Genomic DNA, 20088 nt, shown 5'->3' on the forward strand with positions numbered 1-20088 from the left:
TTTATTAAAGTACACGAAAGGAAAATAATTAATTATTATGCTATCACATCAAAAATCTCTAAAATGGCAGTGATGCGTAAGCTGTACAATTATAATCACCACAGACGTAAGCAATGTGAATGGTTAGGTCTTTCGAATATTTTCAGTTTTAATAAGCATAATATATACATACTCGTATTAGTTTACTTTCAAGGAAATGTACTGTGCTGTTTCTTTTTAATAAAAGAAAATACCAAGCTTGCGCTTATTCACTCTGTCCCGTGGTGATGGGGCATGTAATGAACTATCGTCTCTTTCACGTCTCCAGTATGACCTTCGAGTGCTTTGGCAATTTTCTGTCAGTCATATTTATTTCTGTCCAGTATTTGTCCTTCGGATTTTTTTGGACCTCAGAAGCACCTACGACGTCCACATTCTTCTATCACCAACATTAGATTCACTTCAGACCACTCCCTCGTTAAAGCAACAGTCAGAAAACTAGTTCATAGTTCACACGCAAAACAGCAGACGATTGTTCCCTGTACAGCGGAAATGAAGAGAACGCAAACTTCCGTGGATGGTTCAACAAAAGACCGACAACCAACAGAACATGCGCGAGCACCAGTGAAGCGAACCCAAAAAGACCGAATGCTGCTCGCTCACTTACCGTTTACACCTGAAAGAAACTCTCTTTCGCTCCGGTGTTAGCCAGGCTTTAGAGTTGTTTCGCATGCAGTAGCGCTGCATACATAACACAACTGCTGTCGGCAAGATCACTGACGGCCGGCTGTGTCTGATACTCGACCTCGGCCGGCTGCTGCAGCGCAAGCTAAACTCTGCCTGGCCGGAGTGGAATGTCTGTGAGACGCTCCTTGGCTGCTGATACGCTGAGAAGGTCGTCCGAAGGCGACTAGAGTTAGTTGCGTTAGGACACGAGCGGTTACGCGACACACCGCAATGGGACGGCTTAAGGGAATTCCCACCATTATATCTCCTGAACTACTGCATGTCCTAGCCTGCATGGGCCACGGAGATGAAATAGGTAAGTCACGTAATGTTATCATCATAATATCTTCACGGTTACATCGCAGTTTCCTTAAGGTAAAGTTATGGACACTGTTGTCACAGGAAGATAACGCACGTTTCTCACAGGATTGATTGCACGAAACGACACACAAAACGACGTGGCTGCCGCGTCTTTTTTCGTTCGTGTTGTTTGAAAGTGAGAGAACGGTTCATCCTGCCGTTATTTTTGTGGCACTTAGTATCACTTTTCCCTCTGACAACGTCCGCAGCTCGTGGTCTCGCGGTCGCGTTCTCGCTTCACGAGCATGGGGACCCGGGTTCGATTCCCGACGTGGTCAGGGATTTTCGCCTGCCTCGAGATGACTGGGTGTTCGTGTTGTCTTCATCATTTGATCATCATTCATGAAAGTGATGACAACGGACTGAGCAAAGGTTGGGAATTTGTACGGTCGCTGATAACTGCGCAGTTGAGCGCCCCACAAACGAAACATCATCATCATCATCATCATCATCATGATCCCTCTGACGAAAGCTTTGTGTCTGTAAAATCAGTCAGGTAACACCCTACTTGGTACGCAGCGTCACACTGCGGTTTCCCTTGCAACTGGGTGGGTGAACCCGCTCCAATGTGTGAGAAACTGTCAGTTACCCCCAAACCGCAATTTCTTAAATAATCCAGCTGCAATGTTTAAAACAACTTTAGACGTCTGATTATAAATGAGCTAATGCGTTAAGTAAAACCTTTATGGTAGAAGACACAGAACCCTAATTATGTAGGTTTTATTAGTTTCACAATAGTTCCCAAGTCCATAAAGAATGTCCGCATTGCAATGAAGTGTTTTAAGCGTTTAATTTAGGTTATTTACAACAAATCACACAACAAACTAAAATAGATTATCCTAGTGTTGCTTACTAGCGTTGAATATATGTATCTTCAGTTATATGGCATACATCCAACCTAAAATCGAATAATTCTCGCACTTTGGTTAAGTTTGTGCTAAAAAAAAATAACACAGTATACTAAATGGTGGAGTGGGGAGAGGGAGGGCGGGGGTGGTATCAGACTGCCCCAAACTAAAATTCATTATTAGACCATTGGACATGTACAGAAGCAAAAGTGGTCGGATACAGTAGCACAGTAATGGAAAAAGAATAACCTTTTACAATACGAATGTAATGGATAAAAAGTATCTTTTGTCGAAGGTTCTCGGGAGTACTGCCGGATCCAGTCGTTGAAGGTCCACGATATTTCGGCGAACAACCGTTCCGCCATCAGCAGGTGGTGCTGGCACAATGAAGTGTTTTGTTGCGTGCTGGAAGTATTTATACCTGGCGGTCCAGAGTTTGGTCCTTGCCGCTAGCAGCGCCGTGCCCCGTTGCGTGTGTGTGTGTGTGTGGGTGGGTGGGTGGGTCGGTGGGTGGCTGTGTTGGGGGGGGGGGGGTTGAAGGAGGGGGAGGGGTGCAGCTGCAGTGTGGCGGGGGGGGGGGGGTCTCAGTTGTCTCTCGCCCGCCGTTTCTGTTGCTTCTCCTGTGCCGATGTCAGGTTCCTGCTTTGATGGAGCTTAGTACTGGCACCTATGCCTCGCACAGCTGGAAGTCCGTTCCCCTGTTGATTAAATAATCAGTCTCAAGGATTTCAGTTGCTTCTATGAAAATGCGCAAGGAGGGGGGGAGCGGGGGGGGGGGGGGGGGGAAGGGGGGGCACACAATTAAACTTTAAACAGAAATTCACGTTGAACTGAAATTAAAGATTCACTCTTAGGAAACTGCAGAACACAAAACGTTTTACACCCAGGAGTCGCCATTTTGGCTATGTGACATATGTGGCGCTGCAAGCGGGAGAACAACAAAGCAATACTCGTTCACGTCTAATCCAAAACTGTTTCTGTTACTCTTCTAATTGTGACCTTAAACCAACTCTACGACACTTGCAGTTGTAATGTTACAATTTATAACTGGGACATTCTTCTACGGACACCCTACATACCGTTGGTTATTTCCTTGCTTTCGTCCATTCTGTTAACTAACGATGAGTTTGTGTAGAACTAAACAAATAAACCACATTTACAACACATGAAGTTAGATTTATAGTCGTCCTTTAAACAACCGTACAGTGGCGCCGATAATAGAATAAAATCGTGTCGATTCCTCAGTGTTTATGACGTCATACCTCCTGAAGTGAGTGTCGTATAAAGACATTTGTAGGTGCATTCAGTGACATATGTTGCGAACAGAGTCGGTAGTAAAGAAATAAAGATTAAAAACGTCATGCCTGAGGCTGAAGTTGTACTGTGCGAACAGTGAAAATTTAGTAAGCGCTGGATTGTTTTCCTTTCTTGGTTTTATAAAGAGTGTGACCGAAAAGTAGTTTCGAAAAGGTTTGACTGAACATGTAAAGTTTGGTGGAAATCTCTATGTGATTTCATTCTCATATACTAGATTAATATACTCTGGGTAATTTTTGTACGCAAAATTATGCTGCCTGCTGACATATATACAGGTTCTAAAGTAATTACTAGAGTTATTGTGTTAAACCTTTAACCCAAGAATATGCCTCTTACTATGCACATTATGAAAGCTTTCTACATTTGGCAGTAATTCTATGAGATATTTAACAACGAAATTTTGTGGCAGACCAGGACTAAAACGAAGCGTGCCTCAAAGACTGACTGAAACTTTCGCTGTCATTGATCTTTCTAGCACGAGGTATGTAGGAATAATACTGTTGAGGGTTTGCGTCCCATTCTGGCGCAAAAGTTCGGTTGTCACTGCATATTCAATACAAAGAAGTTTCAACGTATCTGATCGGTTGTCACTGTTATTATTTAGTATCACTGTCTGTTCATTGATCAAGTCGAGCGACATCTGTTCATTTCACCTCGGCAGATTTAATTCCTTTCCTGTACAATGTAAAAGTGAACTTAACGGTATCAACGACTGTTGGCAACAACTCACGTAATGAACGATGGGAAGTGAATGCGATGAATCGTGAGTCGGTCACCGATGGCTAGTCGTAATACTCGGTTACATATGGCGAGAGTTTCCTCTGCTCGTCTTCACGCTTGTCAAACCCTACCTTAGCCAACAAAGTCGCCGGATCCCTGCCGAAATCAGAATGTTTGGAGCACCGTGGGCAGGGCCCTCGAAACAGCTCGGTATTTTGACGATCTAAAGCACCAGTTAGACAGAATTTTGCACTATATTCCTCAGGAGGACATCCAACTACTCTGTGAATCAGTATCAAGCCGAAAAAATGCTTAACTAAGGGCCAGAAGTCGATAAACACCCTTGCTCAACTTGTCAAGCTCTTTCTGTTGAATAAACCATCCAGTTTTTCTGAAACAATCATTTATTTGTCTGTGCACGTAGATCAAATGTACCGATTTCCGTTCCATTCGGTTAACTGAGATGGTGCGTCATCTTTTTGTCTTGCAAGGAGAGTTCCCAGCGGTGTGATAGACTTTTTGAAACTATCAACACAGTGATGTAGGTTAAGATCTCAGGTATCACACACTGCAGGCATTCACCCTGGTGGGCCCTCGTTAGCGAGTAAATGACGAAAAAAGATATTCGGAATTTTGTGTGCTACATAACAGAATGAAAATAGTCCCACTCTGTAGCCTGGCTATGTGGTGTAAGGGGTAGGATAACAGCTTCCTAAGTAGGAGTTTGTTGATACGATTCCCATCACATACATAATTGTTTTCATTTTTAATCTTTATCAAAATTACTTCGATTATAATTTTTATTCAATTACTTGGTTCAAAAGTAATTTTTATTTCTATTCCTTCGTCATATCATTTTAATCCGCGTAAGAACTTTGTTCCCAAAATGTTCAAATGTGTGTGAAATCTTATGGGGCTTAACTGATAAGGTCATCAGTCCCTAAGCTTACACACTACATAAGCTAAATTATCCTAAGGACAAACACACACACCCATGTCCGAGTGAGGAATCGAACCTCCGCCGGGACCAGCCGCACAGTCCATGACTGCAGCGCCCAAGACCGCTCGGCTAATGATTAATATGGAATTTAAAAGATTACAATCAAATCAATTAACTGAAGAAAAATAGTCTAAGTCATTCCGATAAAGATTTAACAATGAAACAAACTTACTGCCCCTGACAAGATTTGAACCCGTAATCGCCTGCAAAGGAAGTTCTTACTCTATCCAGTCCACCACGCAACCAGACTCTATAACGGACGTTTTTTAAAGCTCTTGAATGACACGCAAAATTCCCATTTTTTTCGTCAGCTACTTGTAAACGAGAGCCTACCCAGGTGAATGGCTCCAGTGTGTGATACCTGAGGTCTTAACCTACTAAAAGTCAAAAAGTCGATTGCACCGCTGGGGACGTCTCCTTGTTAGAGAGTATTTTCGTTTAGTATAGCTCTCTGTGACCAGTTAGGTCTTGAGTAGAAACAGGTCTTAGTGTGGCAGTCCCGATTGCGCCTACTGGTTCAGTGCTGTATGCTGACTTTTATTCTTTACAGTGTTCGCAGACGCCAATTTTCCCACCAGCCATATCTGCCGCCAGGGTCCCCGCGAGGTTCGAGCCGACGGCCACGAGATCCCGCAGCTGCTGGCAGCCGTCCTCCAGCTGATGCCTCTGGACCGCCATGTGCCCTACAGGGTGAGCCCATGTCCCGTTCCCATAAACGCCAATCCTCTTCTCTGGTAACTTCAAACAGATCTACCATACCGAAATCCTACATATGTGTGTGTGTGTGTGTGTGTGTGTGTGTGTGTGTGTACAGCAAGTGTAAATATACTTCGGCGGTTTAACAGGAGTTGTTGCAAACTGGATGCGATATTGTGTGGGCAATACACATTGTGAAGGGTTGGCATAAATTTATAATCGGATCCTTCTATCTACCGCCAGATTCATCCACAGATGTAACAGAAAAGCCGGCCGGAGTGGCCGTGCGGTTCTAGGCGCTACAGTCTGGAACCGGGTGACCGCTACGGTCGCAGGTTCGAATCCTGCCTCGGGCGTGGATGTGTGTGATGTCCTTAGGTTAGTTAGATTTAATTAGTTCTAAGTTCTAGGCGAGTGCTGACCTCAGAAGTTAAGTCGCATAGTGCTCAGAGCCTTTTTTTTTTTGTAACCGAAAACTTCACAGAAAACCTAAGTTCACTAATACGTAAGATCCATATTCATACTGTCATGATTGGGGGGGACTTTAATAATCCAGCAGTTAACTGGTTTTTTTTTTAGTACTTTTGTGGTACTCCTGAATAGGGACAATTCGGCAGGGGAATGCAGTTATAGACAGTACACGCAATTTGAAATGAGAATAATTCGTGAAGAGTCACATTAACACAGTTTTTCTTTGAAGGTCGTACATTGACTGGAGGAAATAAGAGACTCGTAGGTCTACTGCATGTGTAAGAGTACATGTCATGTCATTTTCAAATAGACGTTGATCTCAGGCCAGTCACGTTGGTGACTGATGACCATAGATGTTAAGTCCCATAGTGCTCAGAGCCATTTGAACCATTAGAGCCAGTCACGTTGTATGCCAGTATATATATAATGTATTGATTAACTAGATAATGTCTGTGTCTTTGCAATCGTCGACCTTCATCTTCCAATTAAGTAATCGAGGAATTGCCAGGACCTCTTAGATCCTCGGTTAGGATATTTCTTGAATCTTCCAAGACGTCGTTTTTCTCTTCTGTGCCATCCTCTTTCCGGTCAGTGTTTCCTTACGTATTCGTTTCATCACCGACTCTGTGGTGAATCTCCTCGCCGGTTGCTGTGTCCGAGCGGTTCTAGGCGCTTCAGTCTGGATCCGTGCGACCGCTACTGTTGCAGGTTCGAATCCTGCCTCGGGCCTGGATGTGTCTGTTTTCCTTAGGTTAGTTAGCTTTAAGTAGTTCTAAGTTCTAGGGGACTGATGACCACAGATGTTAAGTCCCATAGTGCTCAGAGCCATTGTTTTTTTTTTAATATCCTCACTTCTTATTTTTCATAGCCCGAAGTGGGGTCACAACACACTTACTTGGAAGCTACCTGTGAGATCAGAGTTTTAGGTCATCCGTTTCTTGGTGCACGATGATAGGGAAGTGAAACTGCTTTACTGGTCTGCTTTCTGTTGCTTCTTGACGTGTTTGCAATGAACATACATAGGAGCACAGACACTAGTTTATTACATTATTTTATCTATTACGGTTAGAGAACATGGTAGATGTTTTCGTAAATTTCGCTGTAGGAAATACGGCAACCAGCTACATGGTTTTTAGAAATGATTTAATTATACCGTTAGTAGTTCCAGGCCTGAGCCCAACGCCAAATGGTATCGTTGATTTCTTGTCAAGGTGTACCTTTGTGTCCTAAGATATAACAAAGCATTTGTGATTAAATAGTTACAAAAGTTTCTACATTTATGTCTTGAAATAGTTTGCAAATAAATTTGTTATATTTTAGGACACAAATGTAAGATTTGCCAAGAAATCAACGCTACCGTCTGACGATGGGCTTCGGCCCCAAACTAATAACTGTGCAATAGTATCATTTCTAAAATTCGTGTGACTGTTTATAGTAATTCCTACAGTGTAACTAATTTATAACTTCGGTCAATGTGAAACATAGGTGAGGCTTACTAGATCCTCCGAACACTTACCAGAACAGATTGCCACCTCGGCCCATGACGTTATTAGGATTCGACTATACGCACTAATGTATGGTACTACAGATCACGAACCATGGAAGCTCCAGATTCGATTGCTGCAATCGAACCCGGATTGAAGTACACATCACAGTGAAATTCACATACAGACATAGGTATAAGAAGACAAATGTACTCATAAGTTGGAATCCAATAACCGTAGAGAGCTACGTACAGGCGAGCTTTGCGAGTCCTTCCTGAAGTGCAACCTTCATTGTGTATAATAGTGACTCACACAGTGTCTGCTGTATGCAGTGAATCATCCGAGGCTGTTTTCTGGAACTCTACTCTGTCTGGAACTCTTCTCTGTCCGAAACTCTTCTCGGTTTGGGACTCTACCTGAAATTTGAGGATCTCTACATGCATTTTGGGGTGTTCGCTTACCGATGGTACGTGACTACGTCGCTTTTTACCTCTAATTCGCAATCAGTGAGCGTGAAATCTGAGGTCTCTCGATGCGTATGACCTCTTAATGGACTGACGAAAGTGGCTTACACTGTACGTATCTAATTAACAAGGCTTACACCTAATATTCATACTCAGATGGTTTTCCGTTTTTTCTGGCAACCCGACATGAACGGTCACTACATATCTTATTAACCCACGGCGATAGTGTGCTGAATAATATAACTCAAGGTAATTGTTGCAGTCGCAGCTCCTACTTACGTGGAACTGGTCAGTAGACAGAGAACAAATAGTGAAACTCTGACTCTACTGAATTTGAAGTGTAAAACTGATTGTGCACTAGGAGAAATTTCCATTTACGATGTCGTTATGGAGAGCGCCTGTAATATTGATGGTCGTCGTCTTGTCATTCTGCATAGGCTAAAGCGGAGTATACCGCTCGCATTTCAGTTCTACACTGAAACTAACAAGAGCTTAGTTTCGTGGTCTACAGGCCAATCATTGTAGTCTGCCACCGCGTGCTTTTGGTCCACGCTACAAGCCCGGTCATAAAACACAGTTGTGTTACATGATAACTATCAGGGTGGTGTGAGAAGACACTTTCATTGTCATTAAAGACATTCCCTATCGCTCTCTCTGTGAGTGCTCCCATCTTGCAGTAAGCACCTTATCCTCCACAACTGTTAATCATTGTTTGAATACTGTTTTCAAAATTTATGAAACATTGGTTGTTGTCTTTCAAGTGTTCATGAGTAACAATCATTCCCCAAACGTTAGTATGTAGTAATCACAGAAACATCCGTGATATCACGGAGTACAGTACATTTAAAGTGCAGAAATGTTATCTGCACGCAGGCTGTCGTTATGGCTGTGGTTGAAGATGATGTGAAGAAAGGATTCCCCGCTACCATGCCCGTCTGGAAAAAGTACTGTGAGGAGATAAAGAAGGCTGGCGAAGAACCGCTGCTCCATGAAGAAGAGCGCTTCCAGTTCTACGAGAGAGCCAAAAAGGCGTTCGCCGTAGTGCACACAGGGTAAGTCTTCGAAATCGGTGGCTTACTGTTGGTACTCAAGAAATAATGTTGCTAGTTCCCCCGAGAGGAACAGAAAGGCGTGTACCATAGTCTATACAGAGTAAGTCTTTGGAAGTGGCGAGGTAGTGTTCCTGCTCATGAAATAACGCTTGCATTTGGACGGGAGGAACACAAAGGCGAACGACTTGTTTCGCAGAGGGCACGTCTTGGAAGCTGAACTGTTACTGCTCCCATTCAAGGAATAAAGCCTCCAGTTCCACGACAGAAACATACAGGTGTGCGCCATGGTCCACATAAGGTAAGTCTCTGAGGCTTTCTGAGTACAGTTCTGCACACTGGCTAATAAGGACAGCTTTATCACAGAGCCCATAGATTATTATGTGTTCCACATTAGCGTTACCTAAATCAAAATGCTTGACTTAACTGATTTTTACCTGTCTTTCACATCAGAAGCAATATCTGCAGGGGTGACAATGACTGAACTATACGAAAAATACGTAAATTAGTTACAAACTACGGCGTGCACACACTTTATTCAACATGTAAACGTCACTATAGATATTCGCATTTAGGTTATGACATGTTCGAAATGCCTGCCATCATTGGCGATGATGTGGCGCAGACGAATAGCGATATTGTGCATAACCTGCTCAAGTGTCGGAACATCGATGCTGTCGATGACCTTCTGAATGGCTGTTTTCAGCTCAGTAATGGTTTTGGGGTTATTGCTGTACACCTTGTCTTTAATTCAGTCCCACAAAAAGGAATCGCATGTGTTAATATCCGGAGAATATGGCGGCCAATCGAGACCCATGCCCCTGGGTACCCCTGAGTCAGAATGCGGTCCCCAAAGTGATCCTCCAGGACTCCTGCTCCGATGGGGTCGAATGCGGTCCCCAAATTGCTCCTCCAAGACTCCTGCTTTGCATGAAGCACATCTTGTCGAAATCAGAATCACTTTGGATAATGACAATAATGAGCATATGGCATTGGTGGCCGGGAGACCCCTCACGGGGCGGTTCGGCCGCCGCTCCACAAGTTCTTTAACGCCACTATGGCGACTTGCGAGTGAATGAGGATGAAATGATGGTGAAAGACTCACAACACCCAGTCATATCGAGGCAGAGAAAATCCCTGACCCCGCCGGGAATCGAACCCGGGACCACGTGCGCGGGAAGCGAGAACGCTACCGCAAGATCACGACCCCGCGGACGTCACTGTGGTTAATGGGGTTGAATTCATCTTCAAAAACCTTCATGTACTGTGCCATCAAGGACTATCACACGGATTATTCCGTGACTGGACGTTGCACACAACACAGCGCAGTAAAGGTTTTGGAGTTATTGTTCTACACCTTGCCTTTAATTCAGTCCCACAAAAAGGAGTCGCTTGTGTTGAGGGTGAAGGGACTTCTCAACTGCGAAATGCGGATTCTCGGTCCCCCCAAATGCTCCAGTTTTGCTTATTGATGAACCCAGCCAAATAGAAGTGAGCTTCGTCGCTAAATCAAACCATACGGCACATACTAATTCCCATCACACCCCACGGCCAACCCTATATTTTGAACGTCTGACGCAGACTTTTCAGAAGATATGACGATTTTATTTCACTGAGTTCAATAATTGTCATCCCGTAATAACAATAAAATCATTTGTATGTTTTTGTCGTAATGGTGGTATTGAAAATAAGGCTGGTAGCTCCTTACGCTTAAGCAAACTTCAGTCCGGAAAGTCCACTAAACTAAATTATTTATCACGCTGTTGGTAAACTTCTGCTTCTAGATTACTCAAATAATTCTATAAAATTATTTATATCTCAGTCTACGTTCACTGAATCATTATTCTGGTGTGCTACGAGTGATCGTTGAACAGTAGAAGTGTGAAAATTTGCTGTGGATTGCTGTAACTAAACTTCGCTAAATAAAACTGATATTAAACATGTGTGAAACATTAAAATAAAACATGTAGGAAAGCAAATTTGAGTGTAGGTACATGTGTCTCTCATTCGCATTGTAGCCTATATTAAGGTAACAATTTTCACAGTGCAGCTTACGCCGTTTCTGTTGCAGGGAGACGTCTCTCTATGGAAATATCATTCTGAAGATGGGCGTAATACCATAGTCATCCGGACGTCGTGAAGAATATTGGTTACATTTTTCACCAAAGGATCGGTGTACACTTTTGAAAGCTGTGTGAAATTTTTCTTTATCACATGTCTGCATTTGAAAAAATAGCATATGTAATTCACTGTTCTATAAATAAAGATATTAGTCACTTTTCTGTATGAAAAAATAAATACAAAAATGAAGCAAAATAGAACGAGAATCTGAAGATACAGTTAGAGTGCAGTATATCAGCCGGACCTACTTTGCTAGTGGTCAGGGGAGGTGTTCGCTAGCAACACAATGAAATTCAACCTCATATCACAAAGCCAGGTACAGCATTTCTTCATGAATTGTGTCAGTGAGCGACCTGTCAAGCTAAGCGATTGTTACCTAAATTTAGGTTTACTGATTTGATTATGATTAATTTTCTTTAACTACTTAAGAAGCTTCAATTATCATTGTGCAGTCTGTGATATGAAAGGTAAACTCTTCATCATTATCAGTAGTATACCTATAGTCGTTCCTGCGCAGTATGAGAAGAGTATGAAAAATGCTCTTCATAAATATTTAAAAACCAACTTTTGCTTACACAATGTAATTAATGAATTTGAGATACGTTTTGCTTGAAATGAAATTCACTTCGAGTAGTATTCTGAAAAACTTGAAAATGCGAAATTAAAGCAACCGCTCTACAGATGCAAGCGTTCATACTTCGATCTGCATACCACTTTTAGTGTAAGAGACAACGAAACCTCAGATTAATTATTTTCCACATATATGATGTTTGTTAAGTGTCGCAATGTTAATTAAAAGCTTAAAATGTCTGCAAAATACGTCAGTAGCACAAAAAGTGTAATATTTACAAGTATCACAAGGTTATTTTCCATATCATATCTGTTACGCTGATGTCTAAAACATGATTGTGAACTACCCCAATGCCATTTCATAGTTACAAATAATATTCTGAACAGACAACCTTTGCCTAAAATGTCGATACTAACCCGACCAGACAGAAACCACTTGTTAGCTGTAACACTAGACAAACGTGCACACTAACATGCAATTTGAACTACTGGAAAAATGTAATTAATTAGGATTACTGTTGGTGATGAAATTTAATATAAGTAAGAGTAAGATGATGATCATAACAAGAAAGAAGGAGAGAGGAACAACTGGAATAACAATTGGTGGGAAACGATTGAGGAGAGTGGAGATTTTCAAATATGTAGGACACCTGATACAGGAAGATGGAAAAAATGACAGAGAAACAAACAAGCGGGGGAGAAAAGTAGAAGCATTTCGGAAGAGTGTCAGAAGATTGATATGGAACAAGGATGTACCCCAAATCAGTAAAAAGGTTATATACCGGTCATACTATGTACCGATCCTGACATATGCATCAGAAAACTGGGTTATGAAAGGAAGAGAGAAAAGCAAAGTACAATCAAGAGAGATGAAATTCTTGGGAATCAGTATTGGAGTGACAGAGATAGACAGGTTAAGAATGAGAGGATCAGAGAGTTCATGAAGGTGAAACCATTACAGGAGGAGATAGAGAAATCAAGGCTGATATGGTATGGACACGTTAAGAGGATGGAGGAGAAGAGGATACCCAGAAGGATACACGAGATGAAACTGGAAGGAAACAGACCAAGGGGAAGACCGAGAGACAGATGGCTAAAAGGAGTAGAGGAATGTGACCAGAAGAAAGGAGAAGACTGGACTAACGTGAAGATGGAGGGAGAGATGGTGGCGAGACGGAAGACAATGGCAAAGCCTATGTTCCATACAGACCCTGCCTGAGGCTGGAAACTGTCCAAGATGATGACTCTTGGTGTAAGCTACACTGCACAGTACTCCACATCTACAAGTGTTAAAACAGTATCCAAATATGGAAAGTGAGTTGAAATTTCATTCTGATGTTCTATCATAAAAAATACTGTTGTCACCTAATCTTTTTCAGATCAGTATCACGATCACTTTAGTGGGAAACAGATGTTCTATCGCTATAAAATAAAGTCAGTCCCTAATACTGCATTTGAACTAGACATATTAGAAGTTAAGCATAAAACAAATTGCTGCACTATTTACCAGTTGGAACAATAGCATTCTTCAGCTATAATCAACTACTAAATAACTCCAAACTCATAAAAACACCATTTTAGGAAGGAATAAGGAAGGGGTTTTTACAATGATGTATCACGTATACTGTGGTACATAACAAGAACATCTGCTTTGCTTTAGTGCAACATGACCAAGTATGGTAACAGAGATGAAATGTCACTAAAGATGGCTACACTTCGTGGGCTACAGTTCTTTTCACCCTACTTGCATTCTTTTGAGAGGTAAGTGATTCGTACCCACACAGCGATTCTTTTCAGGCAGTGTACCACGTTTGGTTGAAATCGATTGCAGTGGTTTAGGAGGAGATGAGAAACACACATGGATGCATACATAAGAACACACTATGTGATCAAAAGTATCCGGACACCTGACTGAAAATGACTTACAAGTTCGTCCGCCCTTCATCGATAACGCTGGAATTCAATATGGTGTTGGCCCACTCTCAGTCTTGATGACAGCTTCCACTCTCGCAGGCGTATGTTCAATCAGGTGCTGGAAGATTTCTTGGGAAATGGGAGCCCATTCTTCACGGAGTGTTGCACTAAGGAGAGGTATCGATGTCTGTCGGTGAGGCCTGGTACGAAGTCGGCGTTCCAAAACATCGCAAACGTGTTCCATGAGATTCAGGTCAGGACTCTGTGCAGGCCATTCCATTACAGGGATGTTACTATCGTGCAACCACTCGGATACAGGCTGTTCATTATGAACAGGTGTTCAATCGTGTTGAAAGATGCAATCGCCATCCCCGAATTGATAATCAACTGTGGGAAGCAAGAAGGTTATTAAAACTTCAATGTCGGCCTGTGCTGTGATGGTACCACGCAAGGCGACAAGAGGTGCAAGCCTCCTCCATGAAAAACACGACCACTCCATAACACCACAGCTTCCGAATTTTACTGTTGGCACTACACATGCTGGCAGATGACGTCCATCGGGCATTCGCCATACCCACAGCCTGCCGTCGGATCACCAAATTGTGTACCGTGATTCGCCACTCCACACACCGTTTTTCCACTGTTCAGCCGTCCAATGTTTACGCTCCTTGCACCAAGCGAGGCGTCGTTTGGCATTTACCGGTGTGGTGTGTGACTTCTGAGCATCTGCTCGACCATAAAATCCAAGTTTTCTCACCTCCCGCCTAACAGTCATAGTACTTTCAGTGGATCCTGATGAAGTTTGGAATTCCTGTGTGATGGTCTGGATAGATGTCTGCCTATTACACATTACGACTCTCTTCAACTGTCGGCGGTCTCCGTCAGTCAATAGACGAGGTCGGTCTGAACGATTTTGTGCTGTACGTGTCCCTTCACGTTTCAACCGCACTATCATATCTACACTGGGAACCTAGGGATGTTTAGGAGTGTGGAAATCTCGCGTACAGACGTATGACACAAATGACACCCAATCCAATGACCACAGTCGAAATCCGTGAGTTCGGCGGAGCGCCCCATTCTGCTCTCTCACGATGCCTAATGATTAGGGGACCTTCAGATGAAACATTTCGACATTTAAAGTGTCTGTATTACTCATTAAACTTCACTCTACTTGCATATTGGCACAACTGATGAATGTTTTCGAATAAGTAGCACTTGTTAATGGCCAAAGTTCGAGTGCAGCTCCATACTTTGAAGGCATAAGGATCTTTAGACAAATCTATGTCCTCGTCTAAATATTCTGTATTACTTATTAAAATATACGTAACTTGCTTATTGGCAGACTTAAATAAATTATAGTTTAATAAACGATCGTAACTCGATCTAAGTATATTAAAGTCGTCTAAATGTATGGAAATAGGCGGGAACACACATATACGAACTATTGGTAATCTTACAGCCTATTGTCAGCTGAGAATCAGCAAAGTAAACCAAATTATTTCAATGTCAAAAACTCGTTTGACATAAAAGTCCATCAAACACTATAGTGACTTTAACTACATCATGGAGCTTAAAACGTTGTATCTTATGCTGTTACATGCTGGAAAATTCTTTTCACTTCATCTATAAAACATATTAAACTATTGTTGCCTTTTTAAAGTAAGTGATGATTACAGAGAGACAGAGAGAGAGAGAGAGAGAGAGAGAGAGAGAGAGAGAGAGAATTTACACAGCTGTACAAATCACAGAGATGATGTCAGCTTCTCGAAAAAAATTATATATATATATATATATATATATATATATATATATATATATATAAAATGCATGTTTTATACTCATAGTACACTTTACATTTATTCTTACATTCCAGTGGAAGTTTACATGTCTGTTTAGCAAGTCACTGTTTTAGCCACATGTGTTTTGGCATGAAAACAGCATTGGTGCACATACTTTAGAGACCACAAACATGTTTTACATACCAGTTTGGTACACACACACACACACACACACACACACACATATGCTCTCAGTCCACAAGTTTATTTACCCTCTTTCTCACGATCCAGTGGCAACATACTGCTCAACACTGCGTAATGTTAAGTGTCACTCATTGAGTACCTCATATTAACTTAATCATCGTATCTGTTTACGAAGTGCGATGTTTAAAAGGGAATTAAGACCAGAAACAGTTTGCAATGACATTCAACTGCCCCTTGTAAACTAAATAGGTGATTGGGAATATCCATATACAACTGGTTTGAGACTTGCTAGAAAACAGGGAGGGGAGGCCACTGAAAAATTATTGTAAGTGATCAACACTTAGAGAAAAACTGGCAGTTGACTATAAACATAATTAAATGTTATTTGACACAAGTAAATACACGAAGAGCTGTGATATCATTTCAATACTCTATAGTCGGCAGGTTAGTGGTCTCACTCACAGTCATTAAATATGTAAAAGTATCTACCTGGAGTGCTTTGTCACCTACAAAAATTAGCTGTAGTGAATGTAGGTACCAGGTTGAATTTTATGGGTAGCATCCTAGAAAACTGACATTCACCGGCCGGCTGTTGTGGCCGAGCGGTTCTAGGCGCTTCAGTCTGGAACCACGCGACCGCTACGGTCGCAGGTTTGAATCCTGCCTCGGGCATGGATGTGTGTCATGTCTTTAGGTTAGTTAGGTTTAAGTAGTTTTAAGTTCTAGGGGACTGATGACCTCAGATGTTAAGTCCCAAAGTGCTCAGAGACAATGTTTTTTTTTTTTTTGGCATTCACCCATATTAGTTACAAAACCTCGTTCAGCAAACGGTTCGGAATATTCAACAATTTCAAGAGAGAGTGTAAACCCGACGGAGAACTACACGGATCATGGAAGATATGTTTAGTCATGGTACTGTCACAGAAATTCGCAACGAACTCCGGTGAATGATGCTGAGGCAACACTCCAATATGAGTCAATAAATATATGAAAGATGCAGTTTGCGTATTCTCCACAATGGTAAAATTACCAACACTCGAACTCGAGACCACAACTACGGGGTGGACAAAATAAAACTGGCCCCAAAGATATTTACAATGATACATATGGCAATTACAATCTGCCGGATGCAGAATTGACTCTTGTTATAAACATCACAGGAGATGCTGGGAATTGCTATCGCTGACGTCGATGCAGCACTGTTCTCGATTCGTCAAGCTGTGAGACATGATTAGCAGTTTTGCCGGAGGGATAGTAGCAATAATGTTTTGAATGTTCTGTTGCAGATCTTCCATTACGAGAGATTGTTTTGAGAACAGCTGACCCTTCATTTTTCCCTACAGGTAAAAATCACAGGGAGAAAGATCAGGCGATCGATGTGGCCAGGAATTTTTCATTTCAGGTTGTCCTGTCCTTATCGAACACCTGATGTATTGGTGACAAGGTTGTCAAGGCGGTGCGTGCTGTTGCTCACGGTTTTCAGTATTTCTTGTTCATTAACAAGGAGAAGTTGTGCGTCAGTCTTACAAATATTTTTACGAACCAGTCTATTTTTCCCACTCTGAACGTATAGACCCTCTAATAGGTTTCGCCCCTTGCCCACAACGGTAAAATAAGTAAAATTCGGCTTTACACGCAGTAGTTACAACAATCGTTTTCCTTCCACGCCAGCCATGAACTGAAAAATAAGGCAAAAGAAAACGTCGCTGGTGCACTGTGTAACATTGTTCAGTGAAACTACTTTTCGCAAATGATGTGATGACCTGCAGATGTATGCAGTTTGGTGTGCGTTGTTTAGGGTAAACTTTTAATACTTTAAGGCGTTTGAGTACCTGCACTGACAATGACTTCATTGTTGTGCATGGCTGGAACAACAAAAAAAGGCTCAGCACTATGGGACTTAATATTTGAGGTCATCAGTCCCCCGGACTGAGAACTAATTAAACCTAACTAACCTAAGGACATCACCCACATCCATGCCCGAGGCGACCGTAGTGGCAGCGCAGTTCTGGACCGAAGCGCCTAGAACCGCTCGGCTACAACGACCGGCTGAACAACAGAGTGTCTCACGTTATTAGCAACAGATACAGGTCGGTCCAGTCTCTAAAGCGACGGTTCAGGTGTACAGTACCATAGACTCACCCCACTGACGTCAGTTTATTGCAGATATCTATGTTGTAAAGACGGAACCTTTGCGTCAGAGGGATGGAAGATGATACGTAATCGTAGTAATCTGTCACATGACTATATTAAGAGGAGAGGCTGAAAAAATAAAAAAAAGTTTATCTTTTGAGCATTTAAAATTGCTGTTTCCGGATTTGTCTGAGAGAGAATTTTCTGTGTGCTCTTTATTCAGCGAATATGTTCTCCCCTTAGAAAATTAAAAACTTTACCTCTTTCAATGAAAACTGTTCAGAATGATTTCCACAAAGGACATGACAGTACTGCAAGAGAGAAAGCTGTGAGAATTATACATCTAATTAGGGTTTTCTAATCCACACCATAAAAGTTATAATAAAGTTCACACACACAGCGAGGTTCCCGTACATTGTCACAATTTTAAGAGTGCAAAGGTTTGAATAATTTTGAATGAACGAGGTTAAATTTTAGACATTTTTGTAGGGCCCACTGTAATAATGAAACAGGCAATCGTAGTCGATCTGCAGGAGAGCGCTGGCATGAGTTTCATAACTTAAAGGGCACTCGCACGTTGTGCCTTAATCGTTATTTTATGGAAATTTAGATCATATGAAGACTGCATTTCCTTGTGCTTATTGCTTACCAGAAATAATCAGGAATAAGTACCAGGTGTTAATTAGTGTCTGGACTTCATAAGTCTAGAAAGTACTGTATTAACTTAGATCCCATAAACAGCATTCTAACATGATAAGAAAATCCTTATAACAATAGACGACAGTCCCTGACATTACTATGAGCACATTAGCAATGTATTTAAACAAGGATATGGCATGTTATCTGAATTAATCACTTTGTATATTGACAATCTCATGTGAGTATATGGACTAGAATACTCCAAAAAATAATGATTGGAGGAATGGTTCAGTCAAGCATAAGAAAGGAAGGAATTTTCAAAAAATAATGTATGCATTTAACTCTCTGAGGATTATGTATTATGGAACTTAACATAAACAGATGGATTTTTGAATCATAACAGCATAAATAAACTAATCTACGAAGTTATAGATGATCACAGTAGTACATCTATGGGGACTCTGGAACATACTCCCCTCTAACCATTTGGTGGCAGTGATGAAGTTCATCACATGTCCCTGTCCCATGACCTCATTAGCCCTGCCACCTTTGTTATAAGTGACATCATCACTCCTACCAATGACTCTTACGAATGATGTCATTAAACCATATCCCCTTTCTCCTGTCCCACTACCTCCAGTCAGTCAATACCCAAGATGACTGATCTAGTCCAGTTCAGCTAGTGCGAAATTTAAAAAAAAATCCCAGATGGTGGAGCTGCCACAGTTGTCCTCTCAACCACCTCCCCCACTCCCTCCAGACAGTCGCAGTGAAGCATTTTAGGGATAATGAAAATGAAACAGCGGCAGTGACAGTATCACCATGCCTAAACACATCCTCCATGATCCGTGTAGTTCTCCTTTGGATCTATACTCTCTCTTCAGTTAACAGAAATTGTTGAATATTCCAAACCGTTGGAAAATGTTGAAGAATTTTCTGAACAAGGTTTTGTAACTAATATGGGCGGATGTCAGTTTTCTAGGACGCTGCCCATAAAACTGAGCCTGGTACCTACATTCACTATAGCTAATTTTTGTGGACAATAATTTGTGAAGCACTCCGAATAGACACTTTTACATGTTTAATGGCTGTGAGTGAAGCCACAAATCTGCCGTCTATCGCGTATTCAAATGATATCACATCTTTTCGTGTATTTGTTTGTGTCAAATAACATTTATTTATGTTTACAGTCAACTGCCAGTTTTTCTCTAAGTGTTGATGACCAGCAAGTCTTCCTGCATTTCTTAACAGTTGGTTAATGGCCTCACCTTCTTGTTTTCTAGCAAGTCTCAAACCAATTGTGTATGGTTGTTTTCAATTACCTATTTGGTTTAGGAAGGCCACTTGAATGTCATTGCAAACTGTTTCTGGTCTTCAGTAAACACGGCCAATCTTATTCCCTTTTAAACTTCACACTTCGTAAACAGATATAATGATTAAGTTAATATTAGGTACTCAATGAGTGATAATATTACGCAGTGTTGGGCAATATGTTGCCACTGGATTGTGAGAGAGACGGTAAATAAACTTGTGGACGGGGAGCATCCTGCTTTGTGTCCCTGGTGACGTAGCATTACCTCAGCCACGTAAGAAGGTGTCCATTGGTCGACCCGAG

At 41.7% G+C, this 20088-nt stretch overlaps 1 protein-coding gene across 1 annotated transcript; it reads left to right on the forward strand.

The window, feature by feature from the left end:
- The first annotated feature begins 879 nt into the window (after nt 1-879).
- On the forward strand, nt 880-11435 carry LOC124795516 (fucose mutarotase-like). The gene is made up of 4 exons (XM_047259580.1): nt 880-1021; nt 5501-5640; nt 8939-9117; nt 11186-11435. Exons 1-4 carry the CDS (start codon nt 937-939, stop codon nt 11235-11237), a joined length of 456 nt encoding a protein of 151 aa, XP_047115536.1. The 5' UTR covers nt 880-936; the 3' UTR covers nt 11238-11435.
- The last annotated feature ends 8653 nt before the right edge of the window (nt 11436-20088 follow it).

The sequence above is a fragment of the Schistocerca piceifrons genome, chromosome 4, assembly GCF_021461385.2.
Source record: "Schistocerca piceifrons isolate TAMUIC-IGC-003096 chromosome 4, iqSchPice1.1, whole genome shotgun sequence".
Taxonomy (NCBI): Eukaryota; Metazoa; Arthropoda; class Insecta; order Orthoptera; family Acrididae; genus Schistocerca; species Schistocerca piceifrons.

What these genes read in the sequence shown, in the direction of transcription:
- LOC124795516 (XM_047259580.1), top strand. Translation starts at nt 937, where the DNA reads ATGGGACGGCTTAAGGGAATTCCCACCATTATATCTCCTGAACTACTG. An exon ending in GGGCCACGGAGATGAAATAG is followed by an intron (nt 1,022 to 5,500) that starts GTAAGTCACGTA and finishes TATTCTTTACAG; the next exon opens with TGTTCGCAGACGCCAATTTT. An exon ending in TTCGCCGTAGTGCACACAGG is followed by an intron (nt 9,118 to 11,185) that starts GTAAGTCTTCGA and finishes TTTCTGTTGCAG; the next exon opens with GGAGACGTCTCTCTATGGAA.